At 35.1% G+C, this 12,119-nt stretch overlaps 1 protein-coding gene across 1 annotated transcript in view; it reads right to left on the reverse strand.

Annotated features, from left to right (window-relative positions):
* Nucleotides 1-327: 327 nt before the first annotated feature.
* Nucleotides 328-12,119, reverse strand: part of Sycp2 (synaptonemal complex protein 2) — a 73,536-nt gene continuing 61,744 nt past the window's right edge. The window contains exons 34-45 of the mRNA XM_051143928.1: nucleotides 11,094-11,280; nucleotides 9,112-9,317; nucleotides 6,808-6,954; nucleotides 5,960-6,050; nucleotides 5,222-5,377; nucleotides 4,446-4,555; nucleotides 2,803-2,897; nucleotides 2,602-2,701; nucleotides 2,098-2,156; nucleotides 1,894-1,975; nucleotides 1,736-1,792; nucleotides 328-1,244 (exon numbers count right to left, since the gene is read on the reverse strand). Coding sequence (XP_050999885.1) covers nucleotides 1,170-1,244; nucleotides 1,736-1,792; nucleotides 1,894-1,975; nucleotides 2,098-2,156; nucleotides 2,602-2,701; nucleotides 2,803-2,897; nucleotides 4,446-4,555; nucleotides 5,222-5,377; nucleotides 5,960-6,050; nucleotides 6,808-6,954; nucleotides 9,112-9,317; nucleotides 11,094-11,280 — 1,365 coding nt within the window. The 3' untranslated portion in view covers nucleotides 328-1,169. The remainder of the gene's footprint in view (nucleotides 1,245-1,735; nucleotides 1,793-1,893; nucleotides 1,976-2,097; nucleotides 2,157-2,601; nucleotides 2,702-2,802; nucleotides 2,898-4,445; nucleotides 4,556-5,221; nucleotides 5,378-5,959; nucleotides 6,051-6,807; nucleotides 6,955-9,111; nucleotides 9,318-11,093; nucleotides 11,281-12,119) is intronic.

The following is a 12,119-nucleotide window of genomic DNA, read 5'->3' on the forward strand; positions in this document are numbered from 1 at the left end:
CTGAGTAGGCAGATCTGAATTTGAGGGTAGCCAGGTCTATACAGACTCTGTCTCAAAAATAAAACAAAAGCTACAAAATTAATCTTAGCAAGTCTTTGCTGTATACAACTCATCTAAGGGGGTAATAAAACATAAATATCTCTTTCCTTCCATAAGATTTCCTTGAAAAACAGTACCCTAGAAGAGCCAAAGACTTTTATTAATTGATTAAACTTTGTGTTGTCTAACACACTGTCTGTGGATACCCCGCCGCAAATGCCCTATCAAGCTTTGTCAAATAAGCTTAAACCTTAGTTTAATGATTCAAATTTTGAATGAGACACTCCATCATTTTTCTTTATAAGTCTTAAAATATTAGCTAATGTCAACTGAATACACCGAGAATGTATTTTGTACTTGACTAAGGAGCCACTTTACCATTATAACATTAAACACTGGTATTGTTCACATATTCTACCACCTTCAAATAGACAAAGGAGTGTGAAGCTGCTTGGTATCACCTTATTATCCTTCAAGTGTCTGACCGAAGGTGGTTTGTAATTCATGGTTCATAAATAGAATAATAGTAACTGTGAAATAGGCATTTATTTAAAAAATAATCTAACAAAATATTATGTAAATAACAGGAGCTTAGAAAGGATTGGCAAGTAGCCTGCTTTGGTGTTTAGACTTCTATATTGTGATAAAATATTTATATAGCTACAATTTTAGGTCATTTAGTATATTTTTAATGCACTAGAACTATACATATCTCAAAGTATGAAAGTACAAACAAGTAAACATTTTAAAGCAGAGCCAATATTAGACTGGCTAATATTTTACAACTTGTTTAGTTTCAAACCATTATGCAAATTTCAGCATATTTTATTCCAAAACTATATTAATTTAAAAATACACTTTATATAATACTTTAGTAAAAACACTAGTTTCATAGACACAATTAATGTAATTATGACCCTATAGTAAGCTCTTTTACTGCTTGTTCATAGTACACACAAGTTGTTTTTGGAGTCATGTATTTCTTCTCTAACATTTGAGTCTGGAGGTTCCTGCACATAGGCATACAGCTTCTTAGCTCATACATATTTGCAAGGCTACTTTGTTATATTTTCTTTCAGTTATACACAAAAACTAATAATCAGATAAAATATGTTGACAGCAGCCAGATTTCACACATTATTTTCTTCATGAACTTTGAATAATGATGATAGTCCTCTGCGTATGTTGAGAAGTTCCTCTTCATGCTGTGACAAAAGGGGAAAAACAACCATTTGCATAAAGATACAATTCACCAGTTCCTAAGGGTCTACATGGAAGTATCTAGATGATTCTTGCACCATTAGCAAAATTCCTGATATGGAAGAGTAAAAAAAATAATTCTAGAAAAAAATGTTTTTCAATGAAGACTGGCTTAAGTAGTTTATTTGCTCAAGCTGTATAAACCGGGCTACAGCCTCACAATCTCTGTATCACTTAGTATTGCCTGTCATTTCACTCTCACAAGTATTTTAATACTTTATATATAGATAAAGGTCACTATTATTATATACTTAAAATTTTGAGAAAACTCTTTGACATGTGTGGTGGTTCATGCCTATAATCTGAACATTTTGGACGCTGAGGTGGGAGTTTAGGGCTAGCCTGTGCTCAAAATCAAGAACCTGTTTTATAAAACAGAGAAAAAAGGGCACAAAAGCCAGGTAATTACATGGAAGAACACACTCAACTCATTTACCATTTCCTTAAGTAGCTTGTCTTGCAGTATTTTCATGTTTGCTTTCATTGAACGCATCTGCAAAGAGTATATTTTCCTCATGAAATTTATTAAATATCTACAACAAAAAGTTAGACTAACCAACATCAAGGTTACAGATAAATGTATAAACTTTATACCTCAGAAGTAAAAATAGTCTCTTCGTAAACAGAGTTATAAATAGGAAAACTTTTATCCAGTGAAGTTTTCAAAACATGAAGCCTAATAAATAAAAAAGAAATAGCTTATTATATATCAGTCTACATTCCATTGCTATAGTGAAGCATATATTATGTTTCATCCACAGACTTACAGACTCTATCCATTAAGAAAAGCACACTAACCTCTCCTGCTCACTTCGACGATACGCCTTCATCTTCTGAACTAACTTTTCCCCGACATCCTAATTTTAAGGTAAACAAAAACCTTGTTACTTTAACATGATTAAAAATTAAAACCAGGAAGTAGAATTAATGTATTTCTACTACTCTAAGTTTCAGTAAAAACTAGTTATAGGCTAAGAATACTGTCTATAGCATACATTTTTTTCAGATTACAAGTATTGGAAGTAAAATCTCTTAGATGTCTCCACATTAGTATAGATATTCATTATAAACTTGTGGGCAATTTTAGAGTTCAAATATAGCTGACGTAAGATACAACTATGATTTAAATAAAGATTAGATAGATAAATAGATAAACAGATAGATGATAGATAGATAGATCAATCGACCAGCCAACCTGCACTGGTCTCTCAAAGTGGAGAGTGAACAATTTTAAAGAGCTATACTTAGACTTTAAATATTTTAAGAAAAAAAAAATATATATATTTTTTCAGAAGCACAAACCTCAAGCTCCTTCTCCAAATCTTGTAAAGTCTCTGAAGCTTTTTCAAAATTCTCTAGCTCGTCAAGGAGAGTGACTTGAAATTCGCCAATATTTTCGTCTCTACTTTAAAAAAGAACAAAACAAGACTTTTAAAACTACAGGGCCCACAGCTCCCAAGTGTACAGTATGAACAGCCCACCAGACAGATTCATGCTACAGACCTGCGCCCCCGAGCTTGACAGGTCATTGTCATCAGATGTTGCTGAGTCAATTTCAATGCCTTTGTAGTAAAATCATCCATGATTTTATGTTGGGTCTGAAAAATACTTTTAACTTAAAAATTCTTTACAAAATAATAACCTAACCAAGACTGTATTTGAAAGAGTCTTTCCATAACACATAGACAACTAAGACAAACTTAGAAAATTAAGAGTGCAGTTTTGTAAGGTCAACTTTTTGTAAAAATAAGCTCAGTAAGTAGTGGCTACTTGTGTTGGTCAGGATTTGAATAGAGTTCAATTTGCTATTGTCTTAAAGAATACTACACTTATGGTATTTATAAAAATTGCTACTGATTATATTTTTCTTCACGAGCATAACTTAATAGAATTTACCATCGTTCATAAAACATATTTTCAGCTACCAGAGACACATAGCAGAGTCTGTGATATTAGAGAGTCTCTTGATCTTGGGAAAATGAAGATTAAGAAATTTCAGATCTAGCCAGGCGTGGTGACGCACGCCTTTAATCCCAGCACTCGGGAGGCAGAGGCAGGTGGATCCCTGTGAGTTCAAGGCCAGCCTGGTCTACAAAGTGAGTCTAGGACAGCCAGGGCTACACAGAGAAACCCTGTCTCAAAAAACAAAAAAACAAAAACAACAAAAAAAATTTTCAGATCTTATCTTTGGATAAAAGCAAAAGGTAATCTAGAGATAAGTTTAATAACATGTTAACTGTACTTATCATTGCTCAATGGAAGGAATGAATTAATCATTAGTTCAAATAAAGACATAAGAGAATGTGATTTCAACCTATTACCAAATGGTAAAAACTGATTTTAGGATGTACTTTGAATACATTATCTCAGTGGATCCTCAGAAACTAAGGACACAGTACAGATCTGGTAAACAAAACAAAACAAAACTTTGGGAGTATAAGATACTGTATTATATGCTAATCCCCACCAATAACAACCTCTGTGAGATTAAGTTGAAATATCTAAAGAAGAGAATGAAGAGATAACTACCTATCAAGTGCTTCCTCATGCAAGCATGAAGACCCTAGTTCAGATCCCCAGTACACACATAAAAAGCCAGGTGCTGAGACATGTACTTGTAAAGCTAGCTCTGGGCAGACGGAAACAGGATTATCTGGAGCTTGCTGACCACCAGACAATATAGCTCAATAGACAAATTATATCTTCTCCCCCTGACCAATCCATGCCAAAAAAATAAGGTGAAAGCAATAGAAGACACCTAACATAGACCTCTGGCCTTCACTAGCACATATCTATGAACATGCACTTGCAAAATGTGTGCAGGAACATCTCACTCACATACAAACCCCCCAACCAAAAGTAAAATCCCTAAACATGAGGCTTGGACAAAATGTTGAAGTGCAAAGACAAACTGAAAAGAAGAGAAAGAATTAGGAATATATCTATATCTATATCTAAACATATAGATTTAGATACAGATTTTAGAAGTGAGAGGTATCTTTTATCTGACAACCATTCCAATTAATCATGTAGGCAAATTCAGATTCATGAATGGGTATTGTTTTGGCCAAGGATCAGACAAGCCATCTACCAGAAAACACTAGTGTGTTACCACGGTATTGTGTGTAACTTAGGAGGTAACTCACATCATTTTTCCTTTTATAGTCTGAGCTGATGTTATCATAAAACATTCCAACACCTGTTACCTCCTCTTGCCTGTCTTCAGGAATAGAAAAATCTGGCGTTGATGATGAAGCGGTCATTTCAGACACTAGACAATGAAAACAATGAGCTAACATTAAAATATGCATTACCACAAAGTTTATCCTTGTCATTAGACTGAGGATAAAAAAGTTCTTCATATTCTATGTGTTTATACCCAAAGCAAAGTCTTTTTTTGTTTTTATTAAAAGTGAAATCTGTATTTGTCATAGAACCTTTTGATAGGGCTACTGAGACACAAACGACAACTAAAGTGCAACATTTGGTACTTTTAAATTTGATTGATTAATACAGAAGTAGCCAGGGCAGAGGCAGATGGATCTCTGAGCTCAAGGCCAGCCTGATCCACAGAGTAAGTTCCAGGACAGCCAGGACTACACAGAGAGATCCCGTGTCAAAACAACAACACACAAAAAAGCAGAAGTACCTGAAGAGCATTTAGTAGCAAACTAATACTTCAAATAATTTAAATTTCAGTAAAATTTAAATGTAAGACATGAAAAAATGATGGGGGGAAATCTCTGAGTATTTAAGGCCCATGCTACAACTTTTACAGGAAGTCAAATTTGTGGTAAAAGTCCCTACCCATCTTGGACTCACCCAAAGTTGTTTTTACAAAGAACTGTTTTGTTGAAGACATTTAAATTCAAGGAAGCTGCCCTGGAATTAACTGCAGTTTGATAGGCTTTTATCTGCTTACTTTTGTGGGTGTGTTGATCCGAATCCTTCCTTCCACATAGTTTTTTGGAAAGCAAATGTTCTCTTTCATCTGCCTCTTCCAATTCTGCTTCATTGGAATTACTGGGAACATCATCTTCTAGGTACATCCGCCTTTTACAACTACGATGACTGGGACCTTAAGAAACAGTTAAAAATAATAATGAATCAATTCTGATTCAATGTATCTACTACTTTATTGCTTTAGTTGAAAAGCTTTAAATTATGTTAAAGTACACATACTTTATATTTTTTATAACAAAACTGAATAATGATATGACTTGAAATGTAGAATTCATTTAGGTGTATTAATTACTTTAAAAGCAAGGCTGTGGCTAGAAAGATGGCTTAATAGTTGAGAGTACATGCTGCTCTAGCAGAGGACCCAGGCTCAGTTTCCAGCATCCACAGAGGCTCACAACTGTCTGTAGCTCCAGTTCCCTCTTCTGGCCTCCATGAACATTGCATGCACATGGACCATATACATACCCACAAGGAACACACATTTTTTAAAAGTAATTTTTGTTTGTTTGTTTTTTGAGACAGGGTTTCTCTGTGTAGCCCTGGCTTCCTGGTCCTTACTCTGTGGACCAGGCAGGCCTTGAACTCAGAGATCTACCTGCCTCTGCATCCTGAGTACTGGAATTAAAGGTGTTTGCCACCACCACCCAGTTAAAGTAATCTTGAGATTACTTGAGAAAGCAAGACTCTGTTTACAAACCTGATACATGAGTATTGTCACTGCACACGTCAAACCATATTTTCTCTATTCTTTCACTAGACAATGATAATGGAGATGCTGCAGGACTTTCCTAAAATAAGTATTAGAAATTAGAAGAAAAGCACTATAAACACTTAGATTCATCTTTATCTTTATCTTTGACTATTCTTCTTTAAACTCCCAAGCTAAGAAATTTCAGATGTTTTCAAATTCTTTTTCATAGCATCTTCTATCTATCCTTTCATCTTAAAGACTACTGAAAATAAATCTTTATGATAAATTAACATCAATATCATGCTAATAGTTTTTACCTGACATTCTGAACATTTTTTATTTTTAATTTCTCCCCTAGGGAGTCACAAAAATTTTCGTGTAAAGTGAAATTTTTTACATTTAAACTTGTGGTTTTGTATCTGAACACAGCTTTGTAAAATCAATAACTTTTAATGAATTATTATTCTTTCTTTAATCTGTGTGTTCTTCTAGCCACTTAAGAGTAGATTAAATCCTAACCCTCCCCACCCATGATACTTTCTTTTCATCTTCTATATTAAACAGGTAACACATTTTTACTGATCTAATACTGGACTTTTATGCTAATAAAAAGTTCCGCCAGTCAAATTTCCATGTAATCATGAAACTAGAAAGTCTTATAAATATGTAAACTCAGGAACTTTGCACCTATAGCCACACTATTTTAAGATCTTGTGCTCACTTGAAAAGTTTCAACTTTCCCCATGCCTAAACAATTCTACACATTAGAAACCAGATTCTCCAGTCACAGAGACTGAAAAATACTTGGTATTATGATTCCCACAGAAGATTACCAATTTGAATTAGCATATTACCTCTTTCTTGTTTTGCATATGGTTGTCATCACTATCTGGAAATTCAGTTTCCAGAAAATGTTTCTCTGAACTGTTACTGCTTACATCTGAATAGCTGTTACAATGTTGGGTTCTTTGATAATTATTCTTGGTTGGAGTGTGTCTGGGCTATGAATGAATAAGACATACAGAAATCCAAAGAAAGTTAGATAACTGCTTAACCAGAAAAATTTGAATGAAACAATTGGAAGCAAACAACTTAAAATTTTACAGAATTAACTCAATGCTAAAATTTAGCACCCACTTAAATTTAACATTAATTAGTTCAATGACAAGTGCCTAACAAATCCCATGAGTAAAGACGTTTGCTAGTACAGCTTCTAACTTTCAGAGGTCAAATCACTTTAAGAAGAAAAAGAACACATGAGCACAAGAACTGGTCATCAAATGAAAAAACTATAATACTTTATATAATTGTTTCTACAGAAAAAGACTATGACAATCTGAGAAATTATAGAATTCAACAAGATCACTCAAAATACAAAAAATCACTATATTTTAAAATGCAAGAAGAAAACATTTGCTTCTTGGCTTTTTGTTAAGATAAAGTACAAAAGCAAAAGCCTTTAAAATCCCAGAAATGCAAACTTGTGTGTGTGTGTGTGTGACACCCAGCAAATGTGTTTTAAACTTTACTGCTTATAGCCAGACTCATATGATCAACAAGACTAAGCCTGAGTTAGTTAATGCAAACATTGTAATTGGAAAACTTTCACCATTCATAGGAAATCCTGGAGACTGAAACCTAAAAGTTTAAATAAAAAAATAACATTTCACATTAAAGAACAATAAATTAAGGAAGAATTAGGTCTTCCTATTGTATCTCAGATTGGCCTTGATATTTCAGTTTTCCTGTCTTCACCTCTTGAGTGCTGAGACTACAGGTATGTATCAAACATACCCACTAGAGTCTTTATTTCATCATTTGTCATCAAGTGATAGAAGGCTATGCAACTAACACAGGAGTGATACACAAACCTATGTTAACAACTCCTGTAAAAGCTGATGTAGTGGTGCACACCTTTAATGCCAGCACTTGGGAGGCAGAGGTGAGTATATTTCTGAGTTTGAGGCCAGCCTGGTCTATAGAGTGAGTTTCAGGACAGCTAGAGCTACATAGTGAGACCCTCTCTCAAACCCTGACCCCCCCCCCCCCCCGAAGAAAACTTCCTGTAATCTTTTAAGCTAAATCAACATTCTATGTACAAGTTAGAAAACATAAATGGGACTAAAGATGTAGCTCAGTGGAGAATGCTTATCTAGTATGTACAAAGTACTGGATTCAAAACCTAGTGCCACAAAACCAAAAACAGACAATTAATAAAATGGCTCAAAATTAAATTATTCATCAACATAGTGAATCATGAAAAGCCAAAGACAGATAGAAACATCAGATAGAATTCATCTGAAATTATGGAAAAGGAGCACAGTCATTGCATCAGTTCTCAGCAAGTGTGTCACAAACTAAAATTCCATATGGAATAGAAAGTATCATGAGAGGCGGTGAAGGTAGTTACAATGACCTAGATGTGCAGACACTTGTAAAGTGACACATAAAGTTTTAAAGGATGTAGGAAAACACATGATCAAGTTGAATAGGATACTAGCTGGCATGTTGTGATCTGTAGAGAAGTGAGCCTTGCAAAGGAGAGGGCTGATGAGGTAGACCATCGCTTAAACCTCCCACATCTGCTTTAAAAAGCATAGCACTACTCTGAACTGTTTGACATATCAAAGTTTAACATAAGATTTTGTTTGCAAAGTATCCCCCCTGTAAAAACTACTGGTTTGAAATAAAAGAGCCTTAACACCATCTAGAAATAAATCCAATGAAATAAAAACACTCGGCTAAAAGTGGTAGGTCAGACAGCGCATTATATCTGCAGTTTTAGGTCTCTGGCACAGGTGTGTTAAATAGCTACTGTACTTTCCCTCCAGTGCTGGTACTGTATTCTAGGTCCTCATACATGCTAGTGTTCTAAGTGACACCTTCAAGCCCTAAACAGTCATTAATAGCATTTCATTATAAGCAATATTTAGTGCCTATGAGTTTTAAGCTTCCTTATATAACTAAACACGTGAGCAATTTGGCTTTCAGCTACATTCTTTTCAATTTTGTTAACTTATGATTTTAATAGCTAAAACTTATTAAAGCTTATAAACACTGAAAAACAAATATTCAATACATATTTAATAAACATTATACACAAGTGACTTACCAGTGACTTATCAGGTACATATGATAAAATAAAATTATATTCTTACCAAAGAGGGCAGTCCTGAAACAGGTGAGCAATCCTTTTTCACACATCGTGCACTTGTCTCACTGATTTTAGGTGATTTCCCCTGATCATTAATTCTGTTGTTAACATTTAAGGATTCAGATGATGCAGTTTTTGGATAAGGTGAAAGAGATTTTGTGATGTAGTCAAAATCCTGAGTAAAATCCCTTTCTGTTATTTTCTCTGTACCTAGATTCCCCACAAACACAAACATACAGAACAGTGTTATTGTGTGTGCTTGCTCTAGAAAGGGAGGGCATGATAGATTTAGTAATTTATCAAATCCTCAAGGGTTAGGTATATTTTTAAAAGATAAAAACTATGTTTGAAATACTAAAACTTCAAAAAATGCCCAATTGACAACGTAAGAACTTTCAAATTTAAACAAAGATATTTATGAGATGAAATATAATGATCAACTTTGGTGTTATCTTAAATATGTTAACATTATAGTAACTATTATTATAAATAAAGAAAAGTTTTACAAAATCAGTTTGTCCAAGTTGCTCACTAAAAATTAGGACAGTAAGGCTGGGGTAGATAGCTCAGTCAGTAAAGTTCTTGCTGCATAAACTCATGAGGACCTGAGTTCATGTCTGGAAGCCACAAAAAAAGCCAGGCATGGTGAAGCATGCCTGAACTCTTAGAGCTTGGGAGATGGATCTGTGAAGCCCACTAGCCAGATAGTTATTCTATCTAATGAGACCAGGTACCAATGGGACCCACTTTCTTAAAAAGTTGGGGGAAGATGACTCACTAGGAACAGCATTCCACATGCACATATACATGCATAAATGCACTAAAATTTCTTTTTAAAAATCACACAAGTTTTACTATAAATCAATTCGTAGTTTTCAGCTCAATCAAGGTATGTGCATTTGTCTTACCTTACATATTGTGACAATGATTCTGAACATTGTAAAAATAAAAGGATCTTAGACTTTAGGCGAAACAAATACATTAAATGTGGTATTTAGCTGAAATGATTCATATTTGGGATTGCTTTAAAATAGCCTCACGGAAATTTTGTTTTTGTAACTGGAAAACATATATAGCCAAGGCTCTAAGAATATGTATTTTCATTACCAATTATTTTTAAATAAAAGCAAAATACATATTGTTTCTGAAGTTAATTTACTGAATCTACTGTGAGTTCATAGACTCATCACAATATTCCTTAGACTTTCGTCAATGAATTGTATAAAAATGTCCCATATAGTTTGTATGTTATCAAATAAATATTTGAGCTTAAATACATCTTCATATTTGTAGATTATGAATATTAAGTATTTCCACATTGAATAATTTGTTCTTTAACATCCTAACATGAAAGCCTTGGATATTCATTCTATTATGTTCTCAAGGTGGAAAAAATTATTAGCACTGACTGGTTTAAAATGAGCAACCGATCTCGCATTTCACAAAAGTAGTCTTTAAATATTTTCATAGTGGAAAAGTGGGTTGAAGGAGAAAAGGACTTGGAGGTAACAGGAGCTGTACAAGAAGACCAACAAAGCCAACTAACCAGGCCCCAGAGGGGCCTGCTGAGACTGAAGCACCCACCTAGAACCATGCATGGACTGGACCTAGGGCCCCTACACAGATGTGGCTGATGGGCAGCTCAGGCTTCATGTGGACCCCAAGTAAGGGGCATGGGGGCTCTCTCTGGCATGGACTCTCTTACCAGCTTTTCAATTACCTTCTGCTGGTGAGACTGCCTTTCCAGGCCATAGGGGAAAAGGAACAGCTGATGAGCTGCTGGGGAATGGGAAAGGGGGCTCCCCTTTTTTGATGAATATGGGAAGGCGATAGAGGAGAGGAGGCCAGGGGAGGTGGGGACTGGGAGGTGCGGGATAGGGCTATGACTGGGTGTAAAGTGAATGTCTGAATGAATGAATGAATAAATAAATAAATAAATTTGTTAACTCTTGTAGTAAAATGCAAGAGAAATGAAGTAACACTGACATCTCATCACTTCCACAGACGATGGACTCCCAGACACAGATGCAGAAGATATATAAATACTGTCTTCGTTCCCGCCTCTGAGCTTAGATGAGTTGTTCTGTTTTCCTGATGGCTGTTCTGTTGGTGTTTTTGTATTGAAGACTTTCTTTTGTTTCTTGGTTTGGGCTCTGGAATGGATATTCTCCTCCTAAACATACCAGTAACTTTAAATTATACTCAAATACACTCATACAACTGGATACATAAGTTACACTACAAAATTTATCGACTCATTACTATACAAGACCACAACAAAAGCTTAGATATTAGCAAAAATATGAGACGTATTGATTTCATAGTCTATTCAGTTAGAGGAAAAAGTGGGGAAGAGCCTGGGAACACATAGGCACAGGAAATAACTTCCTGAACAGTACACCAACAGCCCAGGCCTTAATGTCAACAATTAATAAATGGGACCTCATAAGGCTGAGAAGCTTCTGTAAGGCAGGAGACACTGTCAAGAGAACAAAGCGACAGCCTACAGAATGGGAAAAGATCTTCACCAACCCTACATCTGACAAAGGTCTAATATCCAAAATATATAAAGAACTCAAGAAATTAAACACCACAAAACCAAACAACCCAATTGCGAAATGGGGCTTGGAACTTAACAGAGAATTCTCAACAGAGGAATATCAAATGGCCGAGAAACACTTAAAGAAATGCTCGTCCTCGTTAGTCATCAGAGAAATGCAAATCAAAATGACACTGAGATTCCATCTTACACCCATCAGAATGGCTAAGATCAAAAACTCAAATGACACCACATGTTGGTGAGGATGTGGAGAGAGAGGAACACTCCTTCATTGCTGGTGGGAATGCAAACTAGTACAACCACTTTGGAAAGCTATCTGGTGCTTTCTCAGAAAAATGGGAATAGGGCTTCCTCAAGACCCAGCCATCCCACTCCTTGGAATATACCCAGAAAATGCCCTACCACCTAACAGGGACATATGCTCAACCATGTTCATAGCTGCTTTATATATA

The sequence above is a fragment of the Acomys russatus genome, chromosome 4 (assembly GCF_903995435.1).
Source record: "Acomys russatus chromosome 4, mAcoRus1.1, whole genome shotgun sequence".
Taxonomy (NCBI): domain Eukaryota; kingdom Metazoa; phylum Chordata; class Mammalia; order Rodentia; family Muridae; genus Acomys; species Acomys russatus.